The sequence below is a fragment of the Pecten maximus genome, chromosome 12, assembly GCF_902652985.1.
Source record: "Pecten maximus chromosome 12, xPecMax1.1, whole genome shotgun sequence".
In the NCBI taxonomy this organism is placed as follows: domain Eukaryota; kingdom Metazoa; phylum Mollusca; class Bivalvia; order Pectinida; family Pectinidae; genus Pecten; species Pecten maximus.
In genome coordinates, this window is record NC_047026.1 from 3,151,731 (window position 1) to 3,165,594 (window position 13,864).

General features: G+C 36.3%; 1 protein-coding gene across 8 annotated transcripts in view; it reads left to right on the forward strand.

The window, feature by feature from the left end:
- LOC117340012 (dysferlin-like) overlaps positions 1-13,864 on the forward strand; it is a 91,207-nt gene that overhangs the window by 41,989 nt on the left and 35,354 nt on the right. For 5 of the 8 annotated variants that reach the window (XM_033901755.1, XM_033901761.1, XM_033901762.1 and 2 more), the window contains exons 16-30: positions 726-826; positions 1,189-1,302; positions 1,966-2,065; positions 2,802-3,004; positions 3,360-3,466; positions 4,132-4,327; positions 5,489-5,641; positions 6,250-6,393; positions 6,617-6,703; positions 7,039-7,118; positions 10,267-10,381; positions 10,669-10,771; positions 11,461-11,591; positions 11,903-11,926; positions 13,648-13,815. In XM_033901755.1, coding sequence (XP_033757646.1) covers positions 726-826; positions 1,189-1,302; positions 1,966-2,065; positions 2,802-3,004; positions 3,360-3,466; positions 4,132-4,327; positions 5,489-5,641; positions 6,250-6,393; positions 6,617-6,703; positions 7,039-7,118; positions 10,267-10,381; positions 10,669-10,771; positions 11,461-11,591; positions 11,903-11,926; positions 13,648-13,815 — 1,826 coding nt within the window. Of the gene's footprint in view, positions 1-725; positions 827-1,188; positions 1,303-1,965; positions 2,066-2,801; positions 3,005-3,359; positions 3,467-4,131; positions 4,328-5,488; positions 5,642-6,249; positions 6,394-6,616; positions 6,704-7,038; positions 7,119-10,266; positions 10,382-10,668; positions 10,772-11,460; positions 11,592-11,902; positions 11,927-12,126; positions 12,139-13,647; positions 13,816-13,864 lie in introns of all 8 variants that reach the window. The other 3 variants (XM_033901758.1, XM_033901759.1, XM_033901757.1) reach the window with 2 other exon arrangements.

Sequence of the window (13,864 nt, forward strand, 5' to 3'; positions counted from 1 at the left end):
AACTTCAGATTAAAAATTAGCAGTGATTTTTAAAATTACTTTAATTATAGACAATAAACGACCGTGAAATTAGCATGGTGATCTGTCCTGTATATTATATCTATTTATCCGATGATCATGTATGATCTTCCAAATATATGTTGTGAGAATTCCCTTGGGGTTGTCTTGACCTATTTTCTTCAGCACGTTTTACAGATAAAGGATCAATATTCTTTTTACTGTTTACTGAATGTTTCCTTTTCCTTTTCTTCAAATTTGTTGTCTTAGGAAATCTCTCTTTTTCTTGTCATCCTGATTTGTAGGGTTTCGGTTGCTGAGGACTCATCCATTACACTGATTTCATTTTAATTAAATTTTGAAGAGGATATTGAAGAGCTTTCTTCCCTTCTTATTAAAAAATCTAATGTCTTGTTTGTCTTGATTTTAGCATGAAAAACATATAAGTTTCCATGTTTTTAAAAAATATATATAAGTTGAAGTTTATATTCAAGAAAAAGTTTTATGTGATGAAAATTTTAATGTTTTACATTTAAAATATATTTTTCTTCTGCTAAGAAAAGTAATTTTATCAAAAGAAACAAATTGATATAAATCATGAAATTGCCAGCTTAATTTATTCTCATGATAAAGAAAACAAAACATATGAACTTGTTGCTTGATACCATTATATAAATATGTAAACAATCCCAAGTAACAAAATTGACCTTTGACCCATGCATTTTTAGGTTTCCTACCGACCTTTGGCCCCTGCTATATAAACTTTTATGGGTCAACAAGGGAGTATTCTGATCTGCCAAATGAGTATGAGGACTTGAATGAAGGAAAGGTAAGTTTGTATGTAAACATGTTAAACTGTTGTCTTTACTCTATGAAACCCAATACAGTATATAATGAAAACTGAAGCCATTGTCTGGATTTGACTGACCAATCAGTGTCAGTGATTTATATTTTAGTGACCAATCAGTGTCTGTGTGTTATATTTGACTGACCAATCAGTGTCAGTGTTTTATATTTGACTGACCAATCAGTGTCATTGTTGTATATTTTAGTGACCAATCAGTGTCTGTGTGTTATATTTGACCGATCAATATGTTTTATATTTAACTGACCAATCAGTGTCTGTGTTTTAAATTTGACCAATCAGTGTAGGTGTTTTAAATTTGACTGACCAATGGTCATACATTACAGGGTAAAGGTGTGGCATACAGAGGGCGTGTTTTAGTTGAGCTGACCACAGAACTAGGTGCTCTACCAGAGGTCAACGTGCAGGACATTGAAAGTGACGATGTTCTTCGAGTACAGGTAAGGTTGCAGTGTTACCATTCTGTCATATCAAAGACAGTAGTGCTATACATATGAGGCAAATTTGGACCTGCACAATACTATGACATCTTGGGCATAGGCTCTTGATGGCCTTGGTATAGTGGTACTATCATTCAACTCACAGTCTTTTTAGATCCAGTAATATTCAAAGTAAAATCAATTGTACTGGAGTTTTATTAATCCCTTTCCATTGAAACATGGGTGGACTATAAGTTTGTATGTATGTAATACATATGTATGTAGGTAAATAATGCCAAAGTTTGTCTGCGCTCTAGCATCCGCATTCCTTGAGGGATTTGATTGAACTTCACATAATGATTAAGAACCATAACATCTCGGACAAATTTGAGTTTCAGGGTTTTTGGGTCAAGGTCTCTTGATATTTTTAGCGGGGACCAGTAGGGGACATGTGCTGCTTTAGCAATACAGAGTATGCTTGTTCTAAACAGAGCTAATCTGAAAGAGCCTGTGTTTTAATTAATTGAACACAAAATTAAATTTTTGATAGATTTATCATAATACGGCTTTAATATCTAAAATAAATAATCTTCACACCTACAGGTACTGTGTCAGTGTGCCTGATAACCAACACTTGAATGATGTTTGTGATAAAATATTTTGTTTTTTTTTTCACTTGCACAGAAATTTATGAGAAGGAGAAAATACAAACTTCATGCAACGTTCCTGAATGCAACAATGGTCAGCGCAATTGATGCCCCTGTAGAGTTTGAGATCAGTATAGGTAAGTTCTGACGTCAACAGAACTGAAGGGGCCTCAGTGGCCGAGTGGTTAAGGTGTCCCGACACTTTATCACCAGCCCTCCACCTCTGGGTTGCGAGTTCGAAACCTACGTGGGGCAGTTGCCAGGTACTGGCAGTATGTCTGTGGTTTTTCTCCGGGTACTTCGGCTTTCCTCCACCTCCAAAACCAGGCACATTCTTAAATGACCCTGGCTGTTAATAGGACATTAAACAAAAATTAACCGAAAAGAAAACCAATAGAAGTCAACTTATATTGATAATAAACTAAAAGTTCTGATATTTAAAAAAGTGGAAACTTATAACTATTTTCAGAGATTTAACACATTCTTAAAGTCATAGGTTTTTCGTCTGCTACCTTTGACAAAGTCAGATATGTAGTATTATGACACAGTGTCCCTTAGATGTCTAAGGAAAGACAGTTTTGCAGACCTAAAGTATGTGTTTTTATGACATTAGCCATAATTCACGGAAAAAACACTCTCAGGGCATTTATCAGACTGAAACACATAGTTTATTTTAGCACATATTTACATAGTTATTAGGTGGAGAGAATTAGCCAGAATTGATAGAAGAGACCAATGTAATGACTTATAGGCGACAGTGTGGCATAATATGGTTTTGTTCAAAAAGAAGCAATATAGCTCACAGGCAGAATAACTTCTAATTAACCAAACTTGCACTTCTGTCAAATTTGATTTTCGCTCATTTTCGGCCAGGTAACTATGGTAACAAACTTGACGACAACGTCCCACCTTGCTCGTCGACGACCCAGCCCACTAATGCCGTGTTCGATGGATGTCACTATTCCTTCCTGCCGTGGGGTGCCACCAAGCCTTGTGTGGTCGTCGACTCTCACTGGGAGGATATTTCCTTCAGACTCGAGGCTCTCAATCTCCTCCAGGGTATCGTCGACAAACTTGTAAGTATTATTGGTAGTTAGTCTATCCCATAATACTTTGGATATGTTAAAATGTTTGCATACTCATTGTTAATTGTCATTTTAGTCCGGAAAGAAAAATTGATTTTCAGTTTTAGAAAAATAGTGTGAAGAAATAAACTAAATTCTGTACAAATTTAAATAACACTGATATTGGTATCTCGTAGGAAGTTGTACAGATTTATAAAACACTGATATTGGTATCTCTACAGATTTATATAACACTGATATTGGTATCTCGTAGGAAGTTGTACAGATTTATAAAACGCTGATGTGATATTGGTATCTCGTAGGAAGCTGTACAGATTTATATAACATTGATATTGGTATCTTGTAGGAAGCTAACATTGAACAAGTTAGGATTGGTATGAAGGCCAAACTACCCACTCCAGAACTGGCTCAGCTGCTTATATCTCTTCTGGAACAGCTAGTACAGGACTGTCGGTAAGTCATCCATCCATATCTGTCCCTCACCCATCCATGTCCTCCCCTACTCATCCATGTCCATCTCTACTCATCCATGTCTTCCTCTACTCATCCATGTCCATCCCTACTCGTCTGTGTCCCTCCCTACTCATCCATGTCATGTCCGTCTCTACTCATCCATGTCCATCCCTACTCATCAATGTCCATCCCTACTCGTCCATGTCCATCCCTACTCATTCATCCATGTCCATCCCTACTGATGTGTGTCCATCCCTACTCATCCATGTCCATCCCTACTCATCCATGTCCATCCCTACTGATGTGTGTCCATCCCTACTCATCCATGTCCATCCCTACTCGTCTGTGTCCATCCCTACTCATCCATGTCCATCCCTACTCATCCATGTCCATCCCTCTTCATCCATGTCCATCCTCTACTCATCCATGTCCATCCCTCTTCATCCATGTCCATCCCTACTCGTCCATGTCCATCCCTACTCATTCATCCATGTCCATCCCTACTGATGTGTGTCCATCCCTACTTATCCATGTCCATCCCTATTCCTCCGTGTCCATCCCTACTCATCCATGTCCATCCCTAGTCCACTGTCCCATAGAGCAGCCATGGAACCCCTGTTGTCTTTAAGTAAAACTTTTGTTGAATTTTCCCTTCTTTTCTATAGAAAACCATTACCACAGCCGAAGCCATCTCGTCATGTGCCTAATAAACTTGACCAGCTCACTGCACAGTATCGAGCTGGAGAGCTCGCAAATATCCGAGAAATGGCAGGACAGCTGAGAGAGCATGCTACAGATGTTGCTGAAGCGCTCAACGAGGCTGAGAATTTCTTACAGATGATCAAAAATCTGGCACAAGAGGTCAGTTCTAGACTGTCTAGTCTTAAGTTCAAAAACTGTTTTATACCTCCTAGTTATCATAATGCCAAAATCAACAGTAAAATTGTGTGTAAGGGTTCAGTACTAGTGCTAGCAATGGTTTCTGTGTTTTTATATATTGGATATTTATGTAGTAATAGTGTTCACAGAAGAATCACATTATTTCTCCATTTTGAAATTATGTAATGAAAGCAACCTGTAAAACCATGAAGTTGAGCTTTGGTTGGTTGTAGATTCTCATTGATTTCATTTAGGATTGTAAAAGTAGAGAGTATAAGGTCACCTTATAAGCTCAGGCTAGTGGGAATTTTCCTTTAGCCTAGTGGTAGGATGTGGAGAGTATAGGTCACTTTACTAGCTCAGACTAGTGGGAATTTCCCTTTAGCCTAGTGGTAGGATGTGGAGAGTATAGGTCACCTTACTAACTCAGACTAGTGGGAATTTCCCTTTAGCCTAGTGGTAGGATGTGGAGAGTATAGGTCACCTTACTAACTCAGACTTGTGGGAATTTCCCTTTAGCCTAGTGGTAGGATGTGGAGAGTATAGGTCAACTGACAAGCTCAGACTAGTGGGAATTTCCCTTCAGCCTAATGGTAGGATGCGGAGAGTATACATTTTGTAGGTCACCTTACTAGCTCAGACTTGTGGGAATTTCCCTTTAGCCTAGTGGTAGGACATCCACCTTACTAGCTCAGACTTGTGGGAATTTCCCTTTAGCCTAGTGGTAGGACATCCACATTACCAGCTCAGACTAGTGGGAATTTCCCTTTAGCCTAGTGGTAGGATACTTGGCTTGAGAGCCAGAGGTCATTAGTTCAAGCCCCGGTGTGGGCAGGGTATTTTTCATTACTCCTGCCTACCACAGGATGTCATAACATCCTGGCATCACATTCAATGTAACATCACAAAATAACGAGAAATGGAGTGATAATTTGGATTTCTTATCGTTTTGATAAAAACGCCTTCGAAGAATGTTTGCCAACAGATTTCAGTTGAATTATATTCTGTGATTAAACAGAATCTTGACATTATTTTGATGTTTGCTCAAATACAGGCCCTCTGAGCCTCTTGTTTATAAAACAAGTCTATAAATTCATTTCGAGCCCCTGTGAGTTTTTACATAGAAGTTAAATGTGTTTACAGCCCCAGAACAGTATGCCGGACGTGATCGTGTGGATGATTAGCGGAGAGAAGAGGATAGCTTACCATAGAATCCCTGCCAACGAGATCCTCTACTCCACCGACCCTAACTATGTCGGCCGTAACTGTGGCAAGCTTCAGTCAATTTCTCTTCAGGTATAACTTACTCTGTCTATAAACGTTTCTGATTAATGTGTTTATATGTTTAACTCATCTTTTGTACAGACAAATGGGCCACATTCCCAAAAACTCATTTACTATATAAATGAACTTGTCGGACTCCAGGAAACTCTGTGTATGTAAATGAACTTCCATTCATACTCGAGGAAACTCTGTTCATTTGTATGTGACTGAACTTCCATTCAGATTCATGGAAACTCTGTTAATTTGTACGTAAATGAACTTTCATTCAGACTCGAGGAAACTCTGTTAATTTGTATGCAAGTTAACTTACATGTTAAAGAGATTTATTCAAAGAAAGCAATCTAAAGAAGTTTGCCATATATATATATAAAGTGGTGGTGTATTGGGAAATATTTTTTATAAATTAATGAAAACATATTTGTTGTAGTTCCTAGACCAGATGTGAAATTAAATTCAGGCAAAGATAAACATGTCATGTGATGATGTGTAGTTACTTATTACGTAATAGGTCATGTGATGATGTGAACTTACTTATTACGTCATAGGTCATGTGATGGTGCATAGTTACTTATTACGTCATAGGTCATGTGATGATGTACCGGTAAATTTATCTATTGTAGTTGCCGGGAGATAAGGCAATCAAAGATAAGAAGTTTGAGGTACCAGCTCTGATCAGAGTGAGGCTGTGGCTCGGCCTCCACAATGAGGAGAAGGCTTGGCATCAGATGCAGAAGGAGGGTGAACTGGCTGTGTTTGCAGAAACAGTAAGACTTAGTTCTCATTGGTTAAAAATACATCAGATTCTGTGCTTGCAGAGACTAAATATTATTTTTCATTGGTTAAAATGTACAAAAATGTTTTACTCTCAATTGTTTAAAATGCATATAACTGATTTCAGACTCTGTGAGTACTTGCTTTGTTCTCTTTATTAAAAGTATTCTTTGTAGGCCTGAATAATCTAATATATAATTTTGTTTATGTCCGCAGTATGAGAATGAGATTAGCATTCCTATCGTGGGCTGGACCAACAAAGGACCGCTGGGTCGCCCCAAGTGGTCAGACAGTCAGGGCAAGGTCAGTATTCTAAAACGTTATATTTACAAAGATTCAGATACGTTTAGATAAGTAACGAAAAATAAAATAATAGATTAATGAATAAATTCTGATCATTTGTCAAAGTATTTTGTCTGCTAAAAATGTCAAACCATTGTCAACTTTCTTACAGAATTAGCCTCTGTGTTTAGTACAAGTCTGCTGCTCTCAGAAGTTTTAAATGTTATCGACAAAAATTGTGAGGTTACAATGATTTAAAGGTAGTTCCTAAAAATTCAAGGGAATAAAAATAAATTGTTTACCTGTACATTTCTTCCTTAATTATCTGATGCCTACCTTTGTTATCTGTCTGACAGGTGTCACTCAAAAAAGAGAAGTTTGAACCTCCTCCTGGCTGGAGGTGGGACAGTGAATGGTACATTAGTCCAGAGCTCAGGTAAGTCACATGACAATCCATTACCTCAGTTTGGTCACATGACCATCCATTACCTCAGTTTGGTCACATGACAATCCATTACCTCAGTTTGGTCACATGACAATCAATTACCTCAGTTTGGTCACATGACAATCCATTACCTCAGTTTGGTCACATGACTATCCATTACCTCAGTTTGGTCACATGACAATCCATTACCTCAGTTTGGTCATATGACACAATTCATGAAGCTAGTTTGGTCATATGACACAATTTATGAATTCAGTTAACTAGGTCACATGACACAATTGATGACCTTTGTAGGTCATGTAACAAGTTCATGACCTTGACCTTTTGTAGGTCTCATGACACAATTCATGATCCTAGGTTAGTCACTAGACATAATTCATGAATTAAAATATCTTAGTCACGCATTACACGATTCAGGTTACTCACACACCAGATAAGTGTCAAATAAGTAGTCCATGGTTATCTGTGAAGCTTACAATTATATATAACAGTGCTTGTCATCAAAATTCATATAAAATACACAATTTGTTTTACTAACCAACGTTATATAAAGAAACGTACTCTACAGCCATTTATAATAGAATTTGCATTAGTTTACTTTTAAATTCATGATTAGAGAAAATCTACAGCTATATAATCATAGCTCACGACGAAGTTCTCTATGAGAAGTTTGTAGATACCGAATTTTGGTGTAGTTTTATCATAGAGAATTATTCATTAGAGGTTTATATAGACAAATCTTCAGCTCCAGAATTTGGGGTCACTTAGAAGTAGAAATCGTAGGTATTGCATACATGTCTGTCCTACATATTTATTTTGTCTGTAGAGTTATCAGTAACCATTAATCATCGCTGTTTATTTTCTGTCATTTCTTCATGGAAATGAAAAGTGTCAGGTACAAACTCACAAGTTTATTTCATTTTTCATTCTCAATTTAATACATCCTGTATCAGTGTTGTCACATATCTCGTTATCTTCCTATTAATTAAAAACCTGATCTCATTATCTCTTCATCAGTTTAGGTATGGAAACCGGCATACTATCTAATTATCACATAATAATGTAATAGCTGTTATACGCTTTAACAGTTTTATTTTAAACATTTTGTTAAAGCTGTTTTGTGGTCGCTTCATTTTTTTTACACAAAGCATAGTAACAATGAAAGGCAAAAAAATACGTTTTGATTCTCTGAAATTAATACACTTTCTTTAAAAAAATTATTATGGAAGATAAAAAATTCATATTTTTGTTACTTTGTCTGAATTGCTTTTGATGTTGTTATTCACAACTACAATAGTTGGTAATAGTCCATTTGACACAAAGCATAGTAACAATGATAGGCAAAAAATACAAGTTTTGATGATCTGAAATTAATACACTTTTTTTAAAAAAATTTTTATGGAAGTTACAAAAGTATATTTTTGTTATTTTGTCTGAATTACTTTTGATGTTGTTATTCACAACTACAATAGTTAGTTATATCCTTTGTCATTATCATTGTTTCATATTTCTATTTATAGATTTTTTCCCCTTTGATCAACACCAAGTTGTCATATACACGTAGATTGACTTACATTTGTAGATATTTTTTTTACTTACATTTGTAGATAGCTTTAAGTTTTCATTTTTAAGTTCTTTCTGATCAGCAGGGATTTTCCTATAATTTTGTCCGGGTCCAGCTAGGTCCATTGAATTGGGAATTTTTTTACGCCACAAAATGTGAAATTGAGAAAACAGAGGAAAGTAAAATTCAAAGGAATTCATGTTCATCTCAATAGATATGTCATTTACTGTTTTTTATTTCATTTGGTATAACATCTGTTATTTATTCAAAATTGCCTGAGCTCTTTTCACATCAAGCATATTTTATCTTGAAAAGTCAACCTTTATTTTGGGAATTGTCAGTGGCAAATTGGGAATGATCACAAGATTTTCTTTAGGGGAAGAATGGGTCCGTCACGAATGGGTCCTTTAACGGAACCCGACTCTATTGTAGGAAAATCTCTTGATCAGTAACTCAGTTGAGTGACTTCCAAGAATCACATTTCTGTTTTCAAATAAATAATTTGTTACAAACAAATACAGTGAAACCTGTCTAATCGGACACCTTGCTTTTCCGACCAAAACGGTCTCTCTGGTGTAGGATTAGGCAAATTTCACTGAATGTATCTGGCAGATTAATCAAGGACTCTTCTGAAGCTACTGGAAATCACTTAGATTTCGTGAATACCTCTTACCTCTTCATATATATCCGCAAATACATGATTTTGGGAAAGTTGATCTAGAAATGACTTTAAATTCGCGAATGATGAGCTATTCATGTCATTAACTCTACAAGATTTCTATAGCGGTAATCAATAACTTGCTCACCATCCCATGGTGTTATTTTTGTACAAATAATCATGAACGATTTAAATTTGCGATTGGCTCTCCTCACGTATTAATGCGATAATAACTCCTATGCGAAATGTAACTTATTTACAGTAAAGTGATCTTATGATAATAATTCCCTGAAATTGTTCATTTGTATTAATTTTACTGATCTTTACATTCTTGATGTAATATAGTTCTTTATGCCCCTTAAGTCAGTTTTCTTTAAACTTAGAATCACAAGACTTTCAAGGCCTGAGGCCAACTCGATTTGCACTCTTCTCGGAAGAGAAGCCTTCTCAGAAGATCGCATTCCGTTATGTGTAAATCGAGTAAACCGAAAGAACATAACCCAAAACAAACAAGTTTTTAAGTTTTCTTAAACACTCTTACACAAACATGTGCATGTATGTCTCATAAATCCTTCTCTAGTGAAACTCATCACTTGCACACTTAAAACATGGTCACCGCCATCTTGGAAGACAAATCTTCCAGCTTCGAGACGGAAGAGGTAGAATTAAGATCTTCCAGAAGCAGAAGAGCTACAAATCGAGTGACCGGAAGTTATATTCTAGAAGGAGAAGAGTTGCAAATCGAGGTTGGCTCTGTATTAACAGCTGATATATAGTACCTATAATGTTATATTTAAAAAAAATGTATGAACATATTTAAAAAAAAAAATGATGAAGAAACAGGTTCCTAGTTCTGTATTGACCAATGGATATGTATGCTATGTACCAGTATAAAATTACTGCTTTCCTGTATACAGTATGCTGTTTGACAAGGATGCTGGACACAAGGTGTACATGGAGGATGTGTACGAGTGTCAGTCCCGTATCCCTGGGAGCAGCTGGGGTGAGGCCACTACCCCATGGGCAGATGTGGTCAGTACTCAAACCATTCCAAGTTTTGGTCTGTCATTTTTTTTTTATTATTATTATTATTTTGCAAAACATCTGTTTTCAAATTTAGTGTAGTTTTCAATAGAAAAAGCCAAGTATGGTCACATAATTTTTCGTTATCTTCTAAATCGAGATGAAAATCCACCACGAAATGTGGATGTAAAATGATTTGATTATTACTGGTCAATTAATATAAGATATTTTAGTAGACCTATAAAATAAAAAAATTTAGTGTTCTAGATCTAATTCAAATACATCTGATGTTTCAGAAAGGTGACAAGTGTCCTTCCCGAGGGGAGACACACCTCCCCCCAGGCTGGGTATGGGAGGATGAGTGGGAGGCTGACCTGAGTCGAGCTGTTGATGAAGATGGTATGTATTTTGAAGTGATCATGACCTTTATGTGTTGAAAAGTATTTGATTACTTATGACAGTGAGATATTTTGCTGAAGAAAATCTAATTTCTAGTGACCTTGACCTTTGTTGAAAATGATTTTAGTTGTTTAGTGGCCTTGACATTTGTTCATATTGAAAATTTGTGTTCACCTTGACCTTTGTTTAAAAAATCTAACATAACTGGCCTCTTCTATGTTTGTTGAAGAAAATTTACAATTACTTGTACCCTTGACATTTGTTGATGAGGAAGGAGTTAAATATGTGGTGACCTTGACCTTTGTTGAAGGAGTTAAATATGAGGTGGCCTTGCATGACCTTTGTTGATGAAGAAGGGATTAAATATGTGGTGACCTTGACCTTTGTTGAAGGAGTTGAATATGTGGTGACCTTGACCTTTGTTGATGAATTAATTAATTATATGGTGATGATGACCTTTGTTGGAGATAATTACATGGTGACCTTGATATTTGTTGATGAAGGAGTTAATGTTCTGGTGGCCTTGACCTTTGTTGATGAAGGAGTTAATTACATGGTGACCTTGAGCTTTGTTGAATGAGTTAAATATGAGGTGACCTTGACCTTTGTTGATGAAGGAGTTAATTGCATGGTGACCTTGAACTTTGTTGATGAAGATGGTGTGTAATTACTTTATTTCCCTTCACTAGGTTGGGAATACTGTGTGGAGGCCACAATGGCAGGTTACGGTCCTGTCGAGAAACGATATCACCTCTGTCGACGTCGACGATGGATACGTACAAGACGATTGGTCGAAGATCCCAAGAAACAGAAAGAAAAGGTAACACTGTTAGGGTACTCAAAAGAAAAAGAACTATTGTTGAAGTTATCTGTCTTCAAATGTAATGAAACAAATTCCAATAAATTTGGTTACGCAAAAGATCCCATCCTGAACCTTTTTCAAACAGTTGTTTAATTAGTACTTAAAACTAGCATAATACTTATGAAGAAATAAATTTATGAAATGTTTTTCTTCTTCTCAATATGATTTTTGATATGAAAAAATGTACAGAAAAGGTCAGAGGTCAACAATTTTGATTGCGAATAGGTTATTAAGTATTGGAGATTTACTGTAGTACTTGTAATCAACAGGACATGCAGGAAAGACTAATTCGGGTAAAACATATTTCATAATTGGAATGCTAGAAATGTACCCTCGAATGATTCTTATGTGTAATACAAACAGAAGTTGATGAATGATTAGATGAACACTCCCATAATGCTTTCTACTTGTTGACCCAATCATGCAGTTACCCTAAACTCACTAAACCTGTACATGTGATTTACCTCAAACTCACTAACCCTAACACTTGCAGACAAAGAAGAAGGTAAGTTTACTGACAGCACTCAATCCCTGTGTTTCTGTCAACAAAAATGCATGAACTTCTTTTCCATTATAAATTCTCTTGATTTTGTTTGATAATTTGGAATTTGTTTTCATCCCCAATCCATTTTGTCTGCAGATTTACAAGTTATTTGGATATTTATATACAGACAACTGAAAGCTTGTCATGTTAACTCAATCAAGGGAATGTGTTTGTTAGTATTTCTTTATAAACCGTGAACAAAACATGATTGCCTCCTTTTAATCCATCAACAAGACTTAATTTGCCTCCTTACTACCTGCATACTACTGGATTGCTTCCCCTTATCTCTGGACAATAATGGATTACCTCGCCTTACTCCCTGAACAGTACTGGATTACCTCCCCTTACTCCCTGAACAGTACTGGATTGCCTCCCCTTACTCCATTAACAATACTGGATTACCTCCCTTTACTCAATAAGCAATACTGGATTAATTCACCTTACAACCTGAACAATTTTGGATTACCTCCCCTAATTCCCTGAAATTGTTTGGGTTACCTCCCCTTACTCCCTGAAGAATACTTGATTACCTCCCCTACCTTGAACAATACTGAAATGCCTCCATTTACTCCCTGAACAATTTTGGGTAACCTCCCCTTACTCCCTGAACAATTTTGGTTTACCTCCCCTTCCTCCCTGAACAATTTTGGGTTACCTCCCCTTACTCCTCAACCAGACTTTATTGCCTCAGCATACTGCAATGCGAAATTGACTCCTCAAGTTCCATCAGTATTGCAGGTTGTAAATCTTGGATTCGTCAGCATTGATTCAACACTGACTTCAACACTAAGAGCATTTAATGCATGATATATATCCTGTGTCATCAATATGTTGTTGATAGCCTACTTATGTAAAATCCTTTCATGTTCTACCTATGTTTTAAACATGTATGGTATGATTACGTTTGTTTCAGTCAATGACTGACAGCATGTTCTAAAGATTGTGTCCTTATTTTTGTTTGTTGTTTTTGATCGGCTTGCGTACATTATATACACTATCATATACAGTAAAGTTTGATTGCAGTGATATCACTTATCAAGCTGTATGCAGTTATAGATTAAAGTTGAGATAACTTCACCTATTTCATGGTAGAGCTGTTCTTTGTTCCTGTCTACTGAATCCTGAAAAATGCTGACATTAAATTATCAAAGTATGTTTTTCTCTTGCGTCATCAGCTTAAAAAAAGTTAGCAATGCTTCTCAGAGAAAAAACTTCAAGTATCATTTACCTCTCAAATATCTATCTTCTAAGCAATGAATAAACCTGGGAAATTAATAAAATATTTGACTCAAAATAGGAGTGGCCTTTTCCTTCAGCACAAAGAAGTAGAATTTAAGCAATTTACTGAAATATGCATGGGTGGGCTTATTACCAGGCATGGATTTATAATAGATAAATACAATACATATTGCTGTGTGTTTATTTTGAGAGATAAATACAGTACTTACCGTTGTGTGTTGATTTTGACAGATAAAGAAGTCACAAGAACAAGCAGATGGTTGGGAGTATGCCCCTCTATTTAACATGAAATTCCACTGTAAGGAACACACTATGGACATGGTACGACGCCGTCGCTGGCACCGCAAGATGGTTGCCGAGACGCCTGGAGCCAGCTGCTTCTTCAGCATGAAGACAGATGTAAGAAAAGTTACAATTATAATGACCTTTTCATAGCGATGTTGATATA